This window comes from Mauremys reevesii, linkage group 10, assembly GCF_016161935.1.
Source record: "Mauremys reevesii isolate NIE-2019 linkage group 10, ASM1616193v1, whole genome shotgun sequence".
Classification (NCBI taxonomy): Eukaryota; Metazoa; Chordata; order Testudines; family Geoemydidae; genus Mauremys; species Mauremys reevesii.
This window is the reverse complement of record NC_052632.1, coordinates 17,054,444-17,077,060: the sequence shown is the minus strand read 5'-3', so window position 1 is coordinate 17,077,060 and position 22,617 is coordinate 17,054,444. Positions and strand designations below refer to the sequence as shown.

Here is a 22,617-nt window from a genome sequence, read left to right as displayed (position 1 = left end):
AAATTGCATTTCCTTTTTTTGGCAGTAGCATCACATTACTGGCTCATGTTGAGGTTGTGATATACCACAACTCCCAGATCCTTCTCAGTAGTGCTGCTGCCAAGCCAATTTCCCCCCATTCTGTAGCTGTGCATTTGTTTTTTCTTTAAGTGTAGAACCTTACATTTGTCTTTAATTTCATTTTGTTGTCTATCACCCAGCTCTCCAGTTTATTAAGACCCCTCTGAATTTTAGCTCTATCATCCAAGGTATTGGCAACCCCCTGTAGCTTTGTGTCATCTGCAAACTTGATCAGTATGCTCTCAATACCTATATCCAGGTTATTAATAAAGATGTTAAACAACACTGGACCCAGAACAGATCCTAATGGAACCCCACTTGAGACTTCCCTCCAATAAGACATCATTCCTTTAAAAGTTACTCTTTGATTGCGATTGTTTAACCAATTATGTATACACTTAATGGTAGTTCTGTTGAGCCCACATTTCTCCAGCTTACTTATCAGAATGCCATGTGGGACTATGTCTAAAGCCTTGCTGAAGTCCAGGTATATTATGTCCACTTCATTCCCCCATCCATCAAATCAGTGACCCTGTCACAGTAGGTAATCAAGCTGGTTTGGCATGATTTGTTCTTGGTAAATCCATGCTGGCTGCTGGTGATTACACCTCATCCTCCAGGTATTCGCAAATTGAATGTTTTATGCATTTCTCTAGTAGCTTGCCAGCTATCGAAATCAGGCTGACTGGTTTATAGTTTCTGAGTTCCTCCTTTTTAAAGATGGGCACTACGTTAGCCCTTCTCCAGTCTTCTGGGACCTCCCCTGCCATGAATGAATCTGTAAATATTGTGGCCTCAAGATTTCTTCAGCTAATTAATCCGGCCTCACTGATTTAAAATCATTCACATTGGTTAGAGGATTTCTGATGTGTTCTTTACTTATCTCTATCTACATCCCTTTCCCTTTATTGTTGTGACGGGGCAGGACAGCCCCGCACTGGTACAGCAGGGGTTAACCCTTCTCTACTAGCAGAGGAAGCCACGCCCACGCCAGGAAGTTTCTGCTGCTCTGCTCCAACCAGCAGTACAAACAAAAGCCTGCAGGTCTGCTCAGTCTGGGCTGGCCGGCCACCGAGAGACAGCACAGACCAGCTCCTGCAGAGAGAGGAGAGCAGGGAGGGCGAGCCAGCCCAGCGGGGGCCGGCGGACCCGCCCGGGAGGGAGGACGCACAGACCACAGACAGACGGAGCTGCTCACAACAACGCACGGCGTCAGGCAGACAGGGGAAGACCCAGGGGCCATTGTAGTGACTGTGACTGACAGCCTTAAAGCTGCAGTGCAGCTGGCGTGGATAGATCTCGCCGAGCGGGAGGCGGCGCCAGACACGAGCGGCAAGGGGGGGGGGGGAGGGAGGCCAGGGCCCCTGGGCCCCCACCCCCCCCCCCCCCCCCCCCAAGGCTACCCACCCGGGCCTCCGCGGCCTCCCCCGCGCGCGCCCCACCCACCCCGGCCGGGGTATATATGGTCGCGGCCGGTCCCGCCCCGCCCCCCGAGGCGCGCGCGCCGCTCGCGCCGCGCGCGCGCCCGCGCGCGGCGCTGGGCGCCAGCGCTCCGCCGCAGGCCCCGCCGGGCCCCACCCCGGTGGCGCCCGGCTCCCCTCCCACCGCTCCGGCCGCCAGGCCCAGGAAGCGCTAGGGCCTCGCTCCGCGCCGCCGCCGCCGCCCCCCTCGCCCGCTGCCGCCGCTCCGCGCGCCGGCCGCCGCCCGCCGAAGGCGAGGGCGCGGGCGGCCGCGCTCCCGCGCGCGGCCGCCTGCCGCCGCGCCGCGCGCCCGCCGCCGGGCGCGGGGCCCGCGCGCCCCCGCCTCAACGCCTCGCGCGCGCCGCGCCCGGCCGCCCAAGCCGCCGCCGCTAGGGTCCTCGGCCGCCCGGCGCCTCCTCGCGCGCGGCTCCTGCCGCCGCGGGGGGCGCCGGCCGGCCCCCGGGCGCTACCCCCCCGCCCACTCCGCGGCCACCCGCCGCTACCGCCGCCGCCCCCCCGCTACCCCGGCCGCTCGCTCCGCGCCGCCCGCGCCCGCGGCGCGCTATCCGCCCCGCGGCGCCCCGCTCGCCCGCCCGGCGCGCGCTCGGCCCGGGCCGCGCCCGCCCGCCCGCGCGCGCACGCGGCTTCGCGCCGCCAGGGCGCTAGGCCGCCGCGGCGGGCGCCAGGGCGCCCCGCCTAGGCCAGAGGGCGCTACGGGCCGCGGGACCGCTACCCGCCCCCGCCCCGCCCCCGCCCCCAGGCGCGCGGCCGCTAGGCCAGCTACCCGGGCCCGCAGGGGGCCTTGGCAGAGCCACAGGGCTAGGCAGGCTGGTGCCGGCTACAGCCCCAGCCCAGTGGCTGCTGGACCCAGTGGCACCCAGCAGGGGGCAGCCAGACAGCAGCAGCAGCAGGCCAAGCAACAGGCCCAGCCCCCAGCCCAGCGCACCAGGGGGCTTGGCAGAACAGGCACAAGCCGCAGAGCAGGCAGCAGCAGCAGAGCAACAGCCAGCTGCAGCAGCTGCCAGCAGATCAGCAGCAGCAGAGCAGCAGCAGCAGCAGCAGCACAGCAGGCAGAGCCCAGAGCCCAGCAGCCGGAGCTGAGGCAGGAACAGAGCAGGAAGAGAGGAGCGTGGCCAGCAGCTGGGCGCGGGCGCCAGACGGCGATAGGGCGCCGGCCCGGCCAGGGGGCGGCGGCCTGGGCAACCCCGCGAGCGCGCCGGGCTAAGATGCCGCCGATGCCCCCCCGCAGCCTGGGCCCGACCGGGAGGTGCTGGCCCTAGATGCCGCCTTAGCCGCCGACCATGGCCGGGCCCTTGGGGCCTGACCTGGCCGCCCAGCTCGACGCACAGCCTGCCAACGTGCATCCAGCGATAGGCCACGGGGCATCGACTGGCTGCACTGGACTACCCCCGTGGCCCCTCAAGTTGCACACCGCCCGGCGAGAGGGCGCTGGAGCGAAGCCCGGGGCCGGCCAGAGGCTGCCCCCCAGCGGACGGACGGGCGAGCGGCCGGACCTCCGGGGGCGCCGGAGGAAGCTCCGCGGCGCGGGGACCTCCCGGCGGACGGTGGGTCGGCCCCCGGGAGGTCCCCAGGGGAGGGGGGCGAGCCGGAACCCGGACGGGCACCAACCTGCGGCGGGGAGGGCGACTGGGCCCAGGGACCCGACCCCAGGCGGCGGGGAGGAGGGGGCCCCCCCCCCACGGCCAGGCAGCCAGACCTGGCCAGTACACGGCAGGACTGAGGCCACGGGGGGGGAGGGGGGGAGGGGGGCGCGGCCCAGAGCCCCCCCAGTGCCCTCCAGCCAGGGCAGGGGAGAGCCCCCGTCACCCACACGGGCAGAGGGGGCCCCCAGCCCCCCCGGAGGGTGACCATGGGCCGTCCAGGGGTTTCACAGTGCCGGGGAGTGGCAGGCAGGGCGAGGCCCGGGGAGGCAGGGGGCTGGGCAGGGCGTCTGGGAGCGAGTGCACTGCGTGTGGGCTGCTGGCGGCCCAGGGTGGGGGGGGCCGAGGGGCTGTGCGGGGGCAGTGGACCTGGGGGGGATTGGCTGCTTAGCCTGTGGGCTGGTAGCCCGGGGGTGTGGCGGGAGGGGAGGCCAGCATGGGGTGTGGCGCCGGGCCCCCCTGTGCCGCCCCTGCCCAGCTACAGGTGGCACCAGGTTACCTGGGCCCTGGGGGTACAGCCAGGCGAACCAAACCACCACATCGCTACCATTCCAGGGACATAAAGTGGGACACACCACCCGCCCCAGGAAGATGTGGGAGAGACAGGAGAAGGAGCGGGAGCTCGCTGCTAGGGGGGGGTGGGTGGGAGGAGGTGAATGGCGAGAGTGGAGTCCGTCCCATAGTATTGCCGGAACAGTCAGGTTTTGCGCCAGACTTGCGCATCGCAAGGTAAATTCAATTTTGATGCCATTGTGTATGGTAACTTTTGCTAATTGTCCGGTCACATGTTGTGTTTTGTGAGAAGACTGAAGCAAAGTAAACATTGAGCATCTCTGATTTCTATCATCTTCTGTTACCAGCTCACCTTCTCCATTGAGCAGCAGACCCGCACCATCCTTGATCTTTTTTTATTATTTATTATTTTATTTTATTATTTTATTATTTGAAGAACCCTTTCCTGTTGTCTCTGACATTTCTTGCCAGCTGTAACTCACTCTTTGCCTTGGCTTTCCTGATTTTGTACCTACATGCTCACGCTATTCCTGTGTGAACTTCCTTGATGACATGCTCCTCCTTGCATTTCCTGTATGTATCCCTTTTGGTTTTTAGATAGCTAAAAAGCATCTTGTGCTGCCACATTGGCCATTTGTGGCTCTTCTTATCTTTCCTCTGCATCAGAATAGCTTGATGTTGAGCCTCGTAATATTACATCTTTTAAGAACTGCCAGCCACATTTCAACTCCTTTTCTTCCTAACTGGTCTTTCCAGTTAGGCACAATGTATACAAATAGCTCTTCTCTTTGTGTTCTTCTACCTATTACATACTAAAAAGAAAAAGTAGAGTCCTAAATAGCCATCATCACTTCTTTTATTTTTAGCATTCATTTTGATCTCAAAATTTTGTTTTTGTTCACACCAAATATTTTTTTCTGAAATTTATCATAATTGAACTGAAAAGGAGTCTCTCTCCTGATGAACTGAAGAGATCTGATCTGTATTAAACTGAATGACTCTCTGCTTGAGGAGTGCAGTAAGGGCTCTGTGTTCCATGGCTTAAAGCCTGACCTTAGAAGAATTCAGGACGCTGGCAGATGATGATGGAGGCTTTCTTTTTCTGATTTTTTGGTCAGCTTGCTTTAAAAAGGAAGGTGTGATACTGGATGATAACAACAAGACCACCAGGATCAAGTGATTTGTTTCTTGAGTACTGGTTGGACCATTATTTTAAAGTAACTAGAAAAACAAGAGAACAAAATAAGACTAAGGGAAAGAAAGGAAACAGTTAGCAAACTGATCTGCATTGTTTACTCCTACTTTATCATCTCTGTTTTTGGTTTAATCTTTTCAGACAAACTGGCTTTTCATTTCATATTGTTAACCACTCTGTCTTTTGACTTTGAACATTTGACTGTTTAAATCCTCTTCCCATAAACTTAAAAACAGAACTATGCTAATAAGTATCAGCATACTGTCATTTTCACTTTGTGCAAAGGTTACTAAGGAGTTCTGTATAAAATTTGCTATATGTTTTCAAATGGACTCGAATCTGTCCATTTTTAATACTTTATAATAACCCTATATGGGAATTCTAGTTCAGAAGAAATGTTCTTTGATCAGTCATGCTTATGTTTCTTAGCTTAGCTAAAGCTATGCCTCTTTAGGGTATTACTTCAAGATGATAGCGAAAGCATGGCAAATAAAACTTTATACAGGAAAATCCAGGAGTGGAAAATGACAAATTTATTTAAAGGAACCCCTCATAATTTTGTATAAAAAAGTTACATTAGAAGAAATATGCAATTCAGATGTGATTGCACTCCATACCACCCCGCCCCAAAAGTGGTTAATGTACCAAAAAAGTTATGTATCTTACGTAAATTTTGTGTCTGACAGGTAAAAACGTGAACTTCTTAAAAATAGAAAAAGTACCGCTTCCATTAGAAAACAATATGCCTTGCATAAATTTACCAGTGCTCTGTCTTTTAGAGCACAGGAGTAGAGTCTTTTTTAAAAAAAATTATGCACTTGACAATGCATCATATAAGCAGTGATGGAAAGTGAAATTGTTTAATCAGTTGAGATGACTACTTAATTCTTGAGATAGAATAATGAATAATAATGCCACGTCATCTCTGTAATCTGATGACCTCTCATAAACTAAATATTGTTGGGCATAAGCAGTACTTTTGGAAGACCTCCAAAGATAACCAGATGTTTCAGGGAGTGTTGCTAGTGACCCATTAGATTTCATTCTTCTCTTGGCATCTTTAGTAAAGCTCTGCTCCAGCACTGTGCTAATGAAGGTGACAACTTGTTCTTGGGTCAAACCAATTTTTTGTGTATGTATCCAGTGGAGATTAGATATAAGCAAAAATCTTTAAAATATAGTTGAAGTTGTAAATATCTGTTAAAGTGTCAAAAGCCTTAATAGTACATGTTTGGTTGAGAACACAACAGTAGTCAGCTTGGAAATTCAAATATGGACTGGGGGGGAGACACACACAACAACAAAGTGAAGTGAAGAGTGATCTTTAGATGGGCAGATTGGAGGAAGAAGGAAAACTTTTCTTCTAAGCTGCCCCCCGTATGGGAGCACTCCTTTCCCAACTGCCCTATGAAGTGCTCTCTTTTCACTTTCTCAGAATAGGCTTTCTGCTTCTCTCCAGATCCATAAACCATGCAGAAATGCTTTAAGTGCTTTCTGAATTGGAGCCTAAAGCATGTATTTAAGTCCATCTCTATTCAGGACAGCACTTAATTGAAGTCATGATGGAAGCACATGCTATCCTGAATAGGGGTGGACTTACGCACATGCTTAAGTGCTTTTCTGAAGTGTGTGTGGGGGGTCTCACTAGTTAAATTCTACCAGTAAATGTTACCCAAACAAAACAAAATGAGTTAGGGGCATATGTAATATCAAGATTTGTTATGACATACTTTGGTCAAGTACCATTATGGCTTTGAAGTGATTCTTCATGATGCACAGCTTGGCACCAAAACATTAATAGAATTGTGCATGTGTGTTGCCCCTTAAATTTTAGCTAGATATTATTTGTTTCTAGAATTGAAATATAATTGGAAGTATTCCACCTCTCTGTTTTGTCGGTTCTTTCCTTTTTTTCCTTTACCACCAACATTGACCATAGTTTCTCTCCAGTTTTGCAGCATTATGATGGGATATATTTCTAATAAATAATTGGTAATTATCATCATTGCATAACATTAAAGATTTGCCTACAGTGAGAGAGTAAATGAACCTTAAATATATAAACAATATCACTTTAAGTATATTACTTCACTAATCTGAATTTTAGGGGGAAATCTTCAAGATGTAGTTCAAGTTGTAACTATCTATTAAAGTGTAAAAATCCATACGGTGGCTGTTTGATTGAGAAGATGACTGCAATTGTCAGCTTCAGAATTAAGAAGCGGGACAACAAAGTGGATTTATTTGGGCAGTGATAGTTGTTGAGCTATGCATTCTCTCAGAAAGAACTGCTAACATTTAGTACAGTATTTATTTTAAAAAGAAAGTTACATGTGAGGATTTAATAGTTGAAACACATGAGCAAAAAGTAATCTTCTCATAAGGCTTGAACACCAATTTGGATGGACCCTTCATCCATTTTTCATGGAGAATGCAATTCCTTAAAGTAATGATCCTGAACCTTAGGATCCTGGGCATGATATTAGGGCCTGCAAAGTTTTAAACCACCTCTTTGTGCCTGTTGAAACATCTGTGTTACAGATTTGTAGTGTGTCATGACCTTCATTTGTCATTTTCCTCTTATTTTTAGCAGTATAAAGTGAGGAGATTATTAGTTTCCCAGCTTTCACCATACTGGTCCTGTAAAATTTTTGCTTATTATCTACTTATTCTTAACACATTGTGTGACCTATCTTTCAGTGAAGAGAAGTTGATGGAGAGTGAATTGGGGATGGGAGAAAAATCTGAATAGGTTTTAAGGCGACTAGTACAGTCTTAAATGTTTCCTTGTGGCTTTTGCTTTATTTTTTTCAACATCAGATATAACAGTTAAAAATTCTCCTTTTAATGTATTTTGCATCATTAAATTTCAAAGCCATTCACCACCACACATGGAGGATGTGGTATACACATGGTGGTAATATTAAAAGCCATTTATATAATTCCATAAAAGGACATGTTTACAAAACATGTTTACAAAATGCCCTAAACATGTTTACATTACAATTTACATGTTTACAAAATTCCCTAAAGAGATTTTTCTTGGGAAAAACCAAGACAAGACATGCCTCAATAGTTGAGGAAAGGGAACAATTTATGAGGACAATATTGGAAGTACTATGAGAAGCTGTGAAGAAGAGGAAAGGTAATTTGTGAACAAGAAGAGGGATAGTCTTCCCGGCCTATGGGGTAGCAGGAGAAAAACTGAACCACAAAGGAAGAGGGAAAAAAAGGAAAGAAAGGCAATAGGATTTGAAGATGTACAGACTAAGAGGAAATGAGAGCAGAGATCTAAGTGGAGGCAAAATTATGTGGGGCCTTGAATGTGAGGAGGACTTTGAATTGAATGTCGTCATAGAATATGGAGGATGAGGGAGTTCTGTAGTGTTTTCTATGAATATTATGTGTACCTCAGTTTACCTGTTTGATATATTTTTTGACTGACTTCGTGGAGTTAAATCAAAGAAGGCTATTAGCTGAAAACAAGGAGGAATTGAAACAATAACAGAGATAAGATACCCCTGGGGAAAATACCAGCAGCCCATAGCAACAGGACAGTGGGATAGCTGTTCATTGGGAAATACCTACCTACCTACCTATCTACCTGCCTGTTTCCAGCCAGGTTAATCTGGCTGATTTTTTTCCAGAGTCAGATCCTAAAATCAGATGAACACTAATCCCTTAAATAACCCTGCCAAGAGAATGAAGGAGGTGGAGCTCAACCAGCAGCTGCTCAAGGGGAGGGACCGAGAGTGAGTGCAGGAGGGCAGCCTGTCTCTCTCTGCCCAGAAATAGTTCTATACCTTGCTGCATGTTCTAGGGATGTGGAAGTAAGGCAGAGACTCTGTGGGCTTGTCTACATTACCTGCTGGATTGACGGGCAGCGATCGATCCAGCGGCGGTCGATTTATCGTGATGAATCGACCGCCGAGCACTCTCACGTCGACTCCAATACTCCACCAAAGCAAGAGGCCGAGGCGGAGTCGACGGGAGAGCATCAGCTGTTGACTTACCGCAGTGAAGACACTGCGGTAAGTAGATCTAAGTACATTGGCTTCAGCTATGTTATTCATGTAGCTGAAGTTGTGTAGCTTAGATCGATTTCCTGCCTCCCACCCCACCCTCCTCCCCCAGTGTAGACCAGGCCACGGTGATGTATCTGAGGTAACTGGGCAGCTCACCTAAGCTTTGAGAGAGTTTGAGTTTTGGGTGGGACCCAGACATGTAGATCTTTTGTGTCTTCACCCTTTTCTCTGTTTGCCATGGACCTCTGAGCATATGGACAGTACATCTGTTTGGAAGGAGCTGTTTTGAGTCACTCTAATTGGCCATTGGTCACATGCTACAGTTGGGCCAGCCTTGTTAACACAATTGGAAACAGTGGGACTGTTATCCCATGATCCAGTTGGAGACTGGTAGGACTGTGAGTTACACCCTAAAAGAGGTGAAGGTAGCAAAATGTATCATCTGAGGATGCACTCATGAGAGATTACAAGGGGATATAAAGTACCACTTACCCTGCAACTCTGGGGGTACAGTGGTAATAGGGGTGGTTATAGCCTAATGAACTGCAGAGTTCCACTCTGGAAAGAGTTCAGGCAGAGGCCTGTCACTTGGAAACAGTGCCCATGAAAGAGATCACAGGTACAGCTCACTGATGAGCCATCATATAGAAGAAGCTAATGGAAAGTATTTGGGGAGCGACTGTGGTTGGACTGAAATTAAGTGTTTATATGGCCTCCACATATTTGAGTGCCTCATATCACAAGTTTTATTTATGGCCAGATTTTGAAAAATGCAGTTAATTTAAAAGTAAATTTAAAAATAAGCCATTGATATGCAATGAAAAAGTCTGAGGAAAATTGTATAATTGTATTTAGAACAATTCTACCTTTATTACCTTTTGGAAGGAATTATGCTGCTAAGAAAAATAAAAATGATAAAGATCAGGTTCCCTCTTGGCTAAATATCCTTGTGGTTAAGTTCTTTAAATCTAGTTTTTTTTCTGGTCATTCTGCTTGTGACTTAGTATATTTGTTTTTCTTTGTAATATAGTTTTGTTTTGTTTTTTAAAGAAAGGGGGACTATGAACTAATGAGAAGTAGTACCAGAATATTAAAATTCTCTTTGGCTGTTTAAACGCAATTCCTTTGCTCCGCAAGACACATAAGATGCAGTTATTTTGGATAGGAATTAATTTGGATTAGTGTAAGGTAGAAGTATCCAGTGAATTGATGTATGAAGGAAATGTAAATACAGGAAGTAAAATCCTGGTTCCGTTGATGTCTGTGGCAAAACTGCCATTGACTTAAATGAAGCCAGGATTTCACTCAGCGTATTTAAGTTTTTTTTTTTAAGCTGTTCCTTCACTGTTTCGTGTTAAGCTCATTAAAGTAATGGTTTCACTGCTATTTAGGGTAGATACTCACCAGTTTAGAGAGCAGGTAAACCAAACAAAACCTTTTCTCTGCTCTGGGTAGCTTCCAGTCTTGGCTTAGAGATATAAATTTGGATGCTAGAAATAGTACAAGTAATCTAAAATGAATATATTCACTGATAGTTGGTTAGAAAATATTTTTTCTTGCAATTTGTTCAAAGTTAGTGTGATATAAATATTTCTAAACTGCACACTTACTCCATTTTATTCTCTGCTATTACTGTAATAGCACTAGCTTGTGATTCTAATTATCATGACTGTTATCAAGTCACTATTCATCAAAAGAGTGATAATTCTCAGAACAATTACACATGCAATGGGTTTGTTTTAATACCACAAGTATCAGCATAATAGTAGCATAATAGATTCCTCCTGGATGTAGCAGAAGAATGGGATGTTTTATTTCTGCCTTAAAAACTGCTGGAAATACATCACTAACAAACCTTGAAATTTTTTTGGAAATTTAAGTTCAGTTTTGTCTGTCTCGGACATAATATTGCAGTTCCTTTGTATTTATTGGAAAATGAATGGTATTTCCAAATGTTAATGATTTTAAATGGAATATAGGCCTTTAACACAAGAAGTAATTGCTCAAAGACGTGAGCTTGCAAGACGAAGACATGCAGAAAAATTGTTAGCCAGTCAAGGACAAGAGCTACCAGAACAGGCCCTTTCTGGAAATGAATCTGAACTGACTGTGAAGACTGATGAGACAAAAGGTACAGTATTTCTCAGGACTGTCTTTTGTCATCCATTTTTCTCATGCGGAAATACTTTGCTTTTATTACAGTAGCGCTTAGGCGTCAGCTGCTAACAGTACCTGATTGTGCTGGGTATGCACTGTACAAACATAGAATAAGAGAGACTACCTTCCCGAAGAGTTTGCAATCTAAATAGACAAGACAAAGGGATAGTGTACACAAATGGAGTGATGGCTTACAGATACCATATTAGTGCCAGAAATCTTTGTTGGGTTATTTAAATGTTCTAGATGTGGTTTGGTGAAGTGGGATTAACTACATGGAAAGACAAGGGAAGTGGATAAGAGGGTAGGGCAGGGGTGAAAGGGGAGGGAAGGAAAGAGAGGAGCCTAGAGGCCAGGTGGAGTGAGAGTAAGGTGAAGAGTATAAGGCAAAGGGAGGGAGGGGTTGGCGCAAATAGCCAGTCAAATTAGTCGATCAGTATCACTATTATCTGTAACCTGAATGTTGTTATATGTAAATAGCTTAAGTGTGTATGATTACAGTAAACTGGACTTTTAAATAAGTGAAAAGGTTAATCCCTAATTGTAGCGGCGTTACTTAGAGACTGTCTCCACCAACCTCCTTCACCTCCTAAAAGCATTTAGTTTGTCTATTTAAAAGAACATCTGGTAGGGAAATTTGGCTCTGTGGTTCTTAGTAATGCTTTGTCTGAGGGCTTGTCTGCACGTACACTTTGTACGCCTTCACCCCCAGTACAGCCCCCCCTGGTGTGGGCGCAGTTATGTCAGTGCTTCATACCTGCAGAGATATTCCTATGTGGGAGGGAAATAAGCTATGTTAGTGTTAGGCACCTTTGTACTAATATAATTCTGTCCACCATAGGGGTTAGACTGCTAAAACTATATTTTGATACAAAAATCTTGCCCTAAATGGTTACACCAGTACAAAAAATGTGTGAATAAGGCCTGACTCTTGAGTCATAACAGCAGTTCCTTGCTTTCGCCAATATTTCTTCGCAAGTGAGTGGGCGCTCTGATTCATTATTATTTTTTCTCAAGATGCTACAGAAACTGTTTTTACACTTCATTATTGTTTAACTTTGATTAGGTGATGAGCAGGAGCTCACTAGTCAAACAGAGAGCATGACCCTAAAAACTGTGAAACAAGAAGCAGACAAGGAGTCTTTCATTGCTTTTGCTAGAGTGTTCAGTGGTGTGGTGCGAAGAGGGCAAAAGATCTTCGTTTTGGGACCAAAATATGATCCTGCTGAATCTTTGAACAAGGTAAGAGGTGATTGTAAAATGTTAACATCGTTTGGGATTATTTCACATTGATAACTTAAACAACTTTTCAGATGCTGTTCACCAATTAATAATTTTGGGTAACTTTTTTTTTTCCAGAAATGTCGAAGTGACTTAGGAAACTAATTGCCAAAATTTTACTTAATGCTTAGTTTTGTTATAATAAAAATACTATGTGCCTAATCATAGATTGTAAAATGAGGGGTTATCAGTCTCACTTGCAGTGCAGCTCCGAGTGGAAATTTAATGAAGTATTGGTGGTTTTGTATGCCGTGTATCCTGTTTTTAAGAGTGTGTATAAAATCTAATACTCCTGTGTGCCTATTTTAATCAGCCAGCTTGTATCTGAATGTTGTTGTATGTTGTCTAACTGCCAGCTCATTGCTATCACTTAAGTTTTGGAGGCTTTTAAATCAAGATTTCTGAACATTAATCTATGAAAAATAGGATTTTGCCTAGTATGTAAGAGATGCCTTTTTATGGATATGTGATTGGGCCCTTGTTCTTATGGGAGACACAGACACAGACGTTCTAGGGTAAGGTTCATATAGTTATTCCACAAAGAGTTACAGCTGTGATTTTTTTGTTTTTGTTTTTGGAGCTCATCAATTCATAATGGATCACCCTTTGATTTTACTAGAAAAAATCTGATGATAAACCTTAGCTTGATGACTATAACAGTTAGCTTTTTCCAGATGTTAGAACTAAACCAATAGGGGTAACTTAAAGATGACCTGCAAATGATTTCAAAGAATTTGGGCCTGTGCCCTTTTTAGCTGCTTCATAATGATAAAGAAAGCCTGAAAGTTTTTGTGTAAAGTTTTCATTTTTGGTGTTTTTTACCTGAAGAATATCAGACAATTCACTTCCCATCATATCGAGTTTTGCTCTGCCTAAAAATTCTTTTCTCAATTACTTAACTTCCACTCTTTTGACTCTGGTAAGGTCATTAGTTCACTAGTTCTGCAGTCATCTGAGTCTTTCAAGCTAGACAGAACGTGAATTTCTAATGTAAAATATAAGCAGGAAGAAAAAAGTTGTGTGTGGGAGGTGAATATTCTGAACTTTCTCTGCTTCTTTATAAAGATAGAACTCAAGTCCAAGTTCTTTTTTCTTTGCAGGTCACTTTTATGAGGCGGAAGGGACAGCTGACTAATTAAAACTTAATGTGCACAAAGTATCGTGGTTTAATTTCAGACTAGTGCTTTCAGATAAATACATAAAGATTTCTGATAAATACATACATTTTCAATAAATTTTGGTTTAAATTTAATTTGAAATTTGGAAAGGTAAAAATAGAATTTGATGTAGATATCATCATACAGAACACACATAGGCAGTGTCTGAAAACACACTTAAAACATATTTATTTACTGTCAGTGTCAGTGAATTGCTAGAATCAGTATTTTGGTGTGCAAATTCATATTTTATAATTGGATTGTGACACACAAGCACAGACAGAAGAACTGACCTAAGTTTTGAATTCAGAATAAATAAAAAAACTACTTTGTAATGATTAGCATCTGTTGGAGGATTTTTTTGGATGCTGTAGCAGGAGGTTTCAAGTTCGTGCTTCTACTAAGTAGGTATTATGAAGGTTACTGTGATGTTTCTAAATTCCTTTTTCTGTTAAATTATGCCAAATTGTTTTTATTGTTGCTTTTTCATCTAAGGTATTTTTTAAGAGGATCTCCTTTTTGGGTTTGGAAATCCCATAATGTGCAGCTAACTAAGCTGCCTTTGAGGGAGGTATGAATGGCTTTCAGGTCATCAGTGCTGTGATCTTCCTTCAGTGGCATAGATGTTCATTGGGAGGAAACTAGAGGAATCTCCCACACTTGCATCCTTTCTTGTTTTCCTTCCAGCTCTCCACCTTTCAAAGCTAAACTGTGCTCCATTTCCTCTCACCCCTCCACCTTGTTTGCTCATTAGCACTTCCCCATCTCCTAGCAGGGAGCATGATGACATGTTCCTTAGAAGGCATTCCGAGAGGCTTTGAAATTCTGGAACGGAGCCCAGTTGATTTGTCAGAGTTTTGTTTCTAATAGATGTCTGCTCAGCTAGACAAGTTAGTGAACTTTAATGCCTGTGCTGGAATCATAATTTTTACTTTGGAGAAGGTAGTGTGGGGATTCTTCCACACTCTCACCAAAAGTCAATTCCTTGTATTTCAGTCATGACAAGGCTTTTTTTACCCTATTTTGTCCTACCCAAGTAAGACTTAGGAAGCCAGGAATGTTTGTACATTACTAGAGCATGATTTATCTTAGGAAGATTCAAGACCGTAAATGTCAGAAAGTATATTCATTCTGCACAAGGACTCTGCCAAGTTTATTTTACCTAATTGGATAAAATAATTCCTCTGAAAGGCTTACTGCATTAGTGAAAAGGATATACTAAACTCTTTGAGATCAGTCTACTAGATCAATGGTCTCTTCTAGAACAGAGAAAGTGGACACACCTTTTTTGATATTTAATGTAACTACTTGAGCTTCACTTCATGCTTTAATGCATTATAGAATTAGGCCTGAATTTTCAAAAGTGACAGCTAATTTTGGTTGTCCAACTGCAGACAGCTATGGCCTAATTTTCAGAATTGCTGAGCTTTTGAAACTCGTACTGACTTTAGTTAAAGTTGGAATTGGTAGTGCTCTGAACTTATAAAACACAGGCTTTACATGACTGAAGTTAGACACCCAAAATTAGAGGTCACTTGAAAATTTGGCTTCTGTGGACATGGTGTTCAGACGGAACATCTTGCAGTGCATTAACACTAATCCTTCCCTTCTATTTCATAAATACTGTCTGGACTGACACAGAAGATAGAAGAGAAAATGTGAAATTTTTCTTATTTGGTAACTTTGTTCTTCAAGATCTCCTATTCCAATCCAGACTCTATTACTCTCTGATCCTCTATCTCCTTATATTCTAATATCATGTTTCAAATATGCTGCTGCGAAGGTGTTCTTTGACTATTTTTGAAATTTCAGCTGACTGTGTTGAGCCAACAGTCTCGTTACATATATTCAGACTTAACATGGTCAAAATAGTTTGAGTACTGTCTCCACTGCTAACTCCAATATCTAGACCATTAGAAGATCTCAAGAAAATGATTAGGGAGGAAATGTTTCCCTTTGCGGGGGAAAATACTAGTTAATGAATTGTGTTCAATTTTGGCTTTTGTTATTTTGGAACTGTGTTCATAAAAGCTAATTTATTACTTATGAAAATATTTGTGTTACTCTTAAAATAAAGAATGTTCTGAGATAAATATGCTCTCTAAAAATTAATAAAAGTAACAAATTACATTATACTCTTGCTACTATGTCATTCTAACAGTAATTTTTCATGGGTTCCCTGTATGAACCCTGTTTCCCCACAAGTTTGACTTAGAAATCAGTGTTAATCAAATTATTTTATCAGAATTTCTTCTGACAGATAACTTAAACTAAAAATGCTGTAGGTATGTATTTTTTCAGTTCTAGAGTCACTTCAGAACCAAGTTAATAGCAGTTACTTCGAGATAAATATCCAACATTGATTATTTTTCTCTGTGCCTAGTTACCATCAGGTTGTTCTGCTGCAGATGATCTGCCATCAATACCTCACATGGCTTGCTGTACATTAGAGAATCTCTATTTGCTGATGGGAAGAGGACTGGAGGATCTAGAAGAAGTGCCTTCAGGCAATGTTCTAGGTAGGACTGTGTTAATGGTTCAGTTCATAGAGCCTTGAATGCTGAGGTCATTCAGTATATAAAAGATGTAGAAATCCTTCAGATCTGATTAAAGTCAATAAGAAATAAATATTAGCTTGAAACTTTGAACTTCATGGTTTAAGTGAATCAAAGATGAAAAAGGACTAGGCCATTTTAATTGCAGAATTTGTGACCCTTCAATCAGGAAGGGGGAAAAATGCATCAGTGGGAGGAATCAGCGATTGAAAGTTAAACTGGTTTGAGTCCCTGTTTATATTCAGTCCTGGACCACTGCCAGGAAAGCATCACCAGCAGGAGGGACTAATGGCAGTGTTAGGGTCCAGTGTTTCGTGAACTGTGCAAGGATTAGAAATGCTTTTGCAACAGTGGAAAACTTGTAATCCCAGTTTTCTTGTAGTGTGGTTTTTATCATTATTATTATGAACTATTTGTGTTGTGGTTTGGTAGCATCAAGAGGCCCTTATCAGGATTGGTGTCCATTGTGTTAGGTTTTGTATAAAATCATAAAATTACATCTCTGCCCCAAAGTGCTTACAAGCATATTGTAATGTCTGTTTGATATTGGTTACTAAAATCATATCATAATTGACTTTTTTGAGGGGGTAGGAGGGTAGTTAAAATAAAATGGTGTTTGGAAATGATTGTGATTTTTAAGGTTGATTATCTCTCAACCTGTCAAGACTGGAAATACTTTAGAGCAATACAGATTCTTTCCCAACCAATAAACTTTTCCAAATCCTCATCTCAGACCAGTGATAGCTAAGAAACATTCTTATGCCTGTGACAAATTCCCACACTTAACCCCCACTTCTTTGAAGGATAAATAAGTTGCCCTAATCCTTTTGTTCTGTTCTTTTCTGAATGTTCAGTGCTGAACATTTTGCTTTGGTGCTTCAGTTACTGACTATTTCCTGTTACTTATTTCTTTTATTAATGATCTTTTTACCTCAAACAGCATTATGTTCTTATGATACTTGCCTTAATTTGACATTATGTTTATGGTTTTCCTTCAAAATTTGCCTGCATTATAGTAAAACTTAGGATTTTAAAATCTAGAAATTGATTCATATGAAATGTAAAAATAGGTTGCATATTTTGAATATAACAGACAGCAATCTGGTATGGTTTTTCATCTGTATATATTACTAAAGGGCTGTATTTTTAAAACAAAGGTATTAATTTATGTCAGAACACTTGCATGTTTAAACTGTTATGTAGTATTATTGATTCAACTAACTTTCCATTATTTTGTAACTCTTGTATTAACCAGCATCAGTAAAATATCAAGAGTCATATTTTTGTAATAGAAGGCTTAAAGAAAAATAGAAACCAGTTTATAAAAATACCCATATGATACTTAAGAGTGTGGCTTATAAATTCCAGATGTAAAATTCTGTCAGAAAAAGAGATAAATACATCATATGGCTAGCTTGAACAATTCATGATTATTTGGTGACTGTATTTTGTATAAAAAGTACAAGGTTCACTTTGTGTGACTCATGAAGCTCAGTAAATACAGCACTTCTCACATTTGACCTCAGCTACAGAAAGTAGGAGGTCTTGAAGTGATTTAGTATAAAAACAGCTCATGGTCTAGAAGTGAAACTGTTGATAATCTAGCATTTAATACCAACCAATGTTAATCTAACTATGATTGAAAGTGGTGAAATTAGAAGTGGCTAACGATCTCTTAATATACATCAGCTTTTTGTGAAAGCCCACATGTATTTCTAAAAATAGATGTTTGCTAGCTCCTCATAAAATCTGCAGGAAATTAAATTAAGTTTCCAAATCTTTAGACCTATCATGGAAACTTAAATCAGTTCCAGATGTTTTTAAGTCATTCTCATTTAAAGTGCTGCAGAAACATCCTCAGACACAGTATGATATTAATCTTTTGTCAGTGTTGCAAAATTAATGAATACCAATAAACTGCATTTTTGTCCAGAGTTTTCATGAATATGTATTTTGAGGACTATTGAGTGTAGTGCTGCTAGTAAGTAACTTTCCTATGTTTAGTCATATTGTAATGTAAAGATGGTGTGTTAACTATTTTGACTAAGGGTGTATTTCAAAGAATAAATGTGTCCTACTAAGTGTAAAAAGCTGCTTTCATGTAAGGCATTGATCCCATTCCCTTCCTTATTAGAACATTTCCTAAGTATCAGATTTCTCTAGTAAATGATAGCTAAAATCCATCATTTGTAGAAGACATTAGCTAATCCTGTTTAATACTGTATATTGTTGTCCTTTGCAGAAACGTGGTGATAGAGTTAATTATTTGCCTTTATTCCATTCAAATGGACATTGTAGTAATGGCTTATACGTCATGGTATATGACACCTTACCAAGACCTACACAATACTCCATGGATACATAGTTAAGAACAGTATATTTTTAATACATTTAGTGTAAAACAAATTATTCAAAACTACATGAATCCAGTGCATTTGAATAAAGCACAATCATCTAAATGAGAACATAGACTAAAGTAGCTTATGTTATATGCCATATTTTATTCCATACTTCCCCAAAGAACAGACTCTTTTGAGCTGAAGACAAAGGGAAGGCAGGTGTGAACTGACTGCTCTTCAGATTGCTGCTGGGAACAAAGAATTAAAGTGGACAGAGAGAGCAAAAATGGAGGTCAGAGGATCAGGGCAAGGTGAAGCAATGGTTTCTGCCAATATGAATTCTGTCACAAACTTACCTCTCTCATGATAACCTAAAGACTTCCAGATGTTGTATTACAGTGACTGTTAAATGCTACCCAGTTTTTGGAAAAAACAAAACAAAACAAAAAACCCTCTTCATATTGGATCAGGTGCTAAAAGAAATAACTCCTGCTCCAACTTTTTGTACTGCAGCGTGTTCCTTTTTAAAAATTAAAGAAAGCTTTGTATATACTGGCTCAAGATTGGGTTCCAGTAATCTAGGCATTTAACCATGCTCATCACTTAGTATCACATTCTAATCACTGTGTATTGCCTACTACTGTATCTAGATCCTCAGCAGCTGGTGAATGTGAGGCTCTGTCTACACTACGGACCTTATAACAGCACAGCTGTACCGCTGTAAGGTCTCCTGTGTAGCCGCTCTTAGTTAGCAGGAGAGAGAGAGCTCTCCTGCTGGCATAATTAAAGCACCCCCAACAAGCGACGTTAGCTATGTCAGCAGGAGAGCCTCTTTTGCCAGTGAAACTTATGTCTGTCATGGGGTATTGTTTTTTTCACACCCCTGACCGACAAAAATGGGAGTGTAGACAAAGCCTGAGTTTATTTGCAAGCATCTTATGTTAGAGCTTTGTACTGGATCTTAAAGTAGTTTGAATATGCTAAGTTGTCCTTTTTCGGTTAAAAATAAGTGGATAAATATACACACACAAAAAACACAATGAGTATGAAATATTTAAAAGAACAAAAACAGCTCTTTCAGTGTTGATCTGACCCATAAAAAATGGTTGATTATAACTGTCATTGCTATTTACCTTTGTACAGTAGGCACCCTTAGAAAGGTTTGCTGGTCTGAAAGTCTTCTGTTTCCAGAAAATTTATAATTTTTTTTTTTAAAGGAATATTTCTGGAACCAAAAGAATCTTTCAAAATGGTGAAACTTTATTAAGTTCACCCATTGTATAATGAGCATCTGGATATGCTATTTTTTTATTTAACTGAAGTGTAGATCCTTTCAGAAATATGAAACATCCCAAGCTTTGTCTGGATTTTATGAGCAAAATTGTTCTTTAGTAGCATAAGATCCGAATTGGCACTAAAGCAATTAAGGCTGTTAGCCAAAATATATTTAGTACTTCACACTTTTAGCGCACTTACATCTGATCTCTGAGTATATTGACAAATGGGTTTAAATTAATACTTATCTAGAACATGCAAACTGAAGCATCATTCATAATCTGATGTCATTTTAAGCATTTTCAAAAGAGTTAAAAGCCCTATCTGTCTTCTAGTTTGTTTCTTTTCTCTTCCCATAAAGGTACATTGTTAATTTGTGTAGCTTGAATAAACACCTTTTCTGACTTCTCAATGACAGAATGCAATATCTTCCATATAAAAGGGAACTTGTAATAATTACTGGTGCTAGGCTTTTATGACTGCAGTTAGTAACAGCGATTTCTGTTTCAAAGCCAATTTATCTTTCAGCTTCAAAAGGATGCATAAGTGCTTTCTCTCCAGCCATATAAGGAAATTACTTGTAAATTATCTAGTAAATTAAGGAAGCTGAGTTTTACCCTTTGTAATTAAATTATTGCCATATGGAATATGCAGTTAATCATGACTGCCTATTTCTCTTTTTAAAATTTACTGTATAGTTTTTACTTTTTCTTCTATAGATTGTATATAATCGAATTCTAACAAGTCACAATCTCTGCCAGGTCCTAATGAGCAGCCTTGCAGTACCTTTTGGTTTCTAATGAGATGTAATGGCCAAAGAAATTGTTTGATGTGATGTGAAGTTGGGCTGAAAAAAAGCCTTGACCGGAATCCTAAGACACTGAAAAATATTTAAAAACCAATCATATAACTTTCAAAGTATTGTCTTATAAGCAAGAGGTAGAGTGATTTGGATTCTAAATCTGTCTCTTACAAATCATTATTCAGTACAAGATCTTTTGAGGTCCATCCTGTACCCCTTTTTGTTATAGCCACATTTCCACAGATACTTCTTGATTACCTCTCTTCCTTAGCCCCTAATTTTTAAAGGACAGGGCAGTGTTTACCTGACTGTGCATATGCCCTGTGCTTATCATTGTAGTATGTTTTTTCCACTTCCCAGAATTTTTTTCTGAAGGTTAATTCTTATTTCCACGTAACAAATCTTTTGACTTGCCTTCTTAGTGCTCTGAGCCTTTTTCTTAGGAAAGAGCTGTCCATATCTTTTCTACATAAAGCATGCCCTAAAGTTTTATCTGACCCACAAATGGGGGGGAGTTAAAATATTATTTTATATTTTGATTGTTGCAGCAACAGGTGCCTCTAAGACCACTGTAAGTAGATGAAAAAAAATGTATTTTTTACCACATTACTTGGCCAAACACCCCCATCCTAAATGTGTTAAATGTCACTTTGGCAGGAGCATAATAACTTCTTGATGTGGGGCACCAGTCATTCAAATCAACAAGGTGGCCACTTTGTCTTCTGGATGTGGATTTATCCAGTTTTATCAGTTGGACCTGTCAGCTTCCAAGAACTTAATTTAGCTGGAAAATGTTTCAAGTGGCACATTAAGGTTCATCCACCTTCTTTGGTATGCTGCTTGCTACATCACTTGTCAGTCCCTACTGTCTCTGATAGAATGGGAGAGCCATAAAACAAGGGCGATAACTCTGTGTGTTAGTTTTTCTAATGCTGCATTCTTCTCTTTCCCTTTAAGACTTGCGGCTTATTGAGAGAGATTTAATGGACACGTTTATTACTTTCAAAGTTCTCTGACAGGAAGTGGGTCGGCTGGTACTTACCCTTGATAGATATTTTCCTTTCTGGTAGATGAAGTAATTACCATTGTCAGTCTTCTCTGTCTCTTCTAGGATGGGAGAAAAGAGACCTGTGACAAACAAACAATGACTTATAAGCAAGGTTCCCTTCTGGGTCTTTGACCTTGCAGAGCTGCATATAGAAAACTATGTTTATGCATAGTTGTTTTGAATAGCCCATTTCTGTATCATCTTAGTAGGCTTTTGTTTAACGGTATTTAAACATTTATTTATTTTTTATCTGGAAAGCTGATGTGTATATTCACCCAGTGAGAGGGACACTGAGGCCTACTTTGGTTTTATCCTTATTTATCTCCTCAGGCCCTAAAGGTTGACTGACCCTCTGGCCATCCTACACAATTTACACTTTTTTCCTATTCACCTCAAGTTTTTTTCCCCATTATTTTTAAATTAATATCTATTCACACTTTCCCATTCTTCCAGTGGTGATGCCTGCGTGTCTTATAATAGAACTAGAAAGGTTTAGGTAACTAAGACATATTAAGCCATAACTGTCTCACCACCCTCTCCCCCCCACCCCGCCCCAATGAAAGCTGTTGTGAAATCCATTTGAAAACACTGGAGCCCAAATGGTCCATGAGAGTTATGCATGGACGTTTTTTTCCCCTTGGATCAGTTCAGTACTGATCCACACTTCTGATAAGGACCCCCATTAATTTCAGTGATTTATTTCTCATAGGTAAGGCTAAGATTTAGTCATAGGTATTGTTAGTAAAAGTCATGGACAGGTCATGGACAGTAAACAAAAATTCACAGCCTGTGACCTCTCCATGACTTGTACTATATACCCCTGACTAAATCTTGGGTGCTCTTTGGTGGGGGCTCCAGGGGTGATGCAGGTGCTCTGGGGCAGGAGTTCCTGGGGGTGCTGTGGGTGCTCTGGGACGGAAGTGGCAGCGCATGGCCTGGGGGCACCGCTGGTGCTCGAGGGGGGAGGGGCGGAGAATGTGCAGCCTGAGACCGTCGCTGGTGCTCTGGGTGGTGGAGGGGAAGGCGCATGGTGATCCTGGAAAGTCACTGAATTTGTGACCTCTGTGACAGTCACAGCCTTACTCATAT

General features: G+C 42.1%; 1 protein-coding gene across 2 annotated transcripts in view; it reads left to right on the top strand.

The window, feature by feature from the left end:
- The window catches only part of EFL1 (elongation factor like GTPase 1), a 152,244-nt gene that overhangs the window by 39,041 nt on the left and 90,586 nt on the right, over nucleotides 1–22,617 (top strand). For both annotated transcript variants that reach the window (XM_039490942.1, XM_039490943.1), the window contains exons 13-15: nucleotides 10,894–11,045; nucleotides 12,138–12,313; nucleotides 15,893–16,028. In XM_039490942.1, coding sequence (XP_039346876.1) covers nucleotides 10,894–11,045; nucleotides 12,138–12,313; nucleotides 15,893–16,028 — 464 coding nt within the window. The remainder of the gene's footprint in view (nucleotides 1–10,893; nucleotides 11,046–12,137; nucleotides 12,314–15,892; nucleotides 16,029–22,617) is intronic.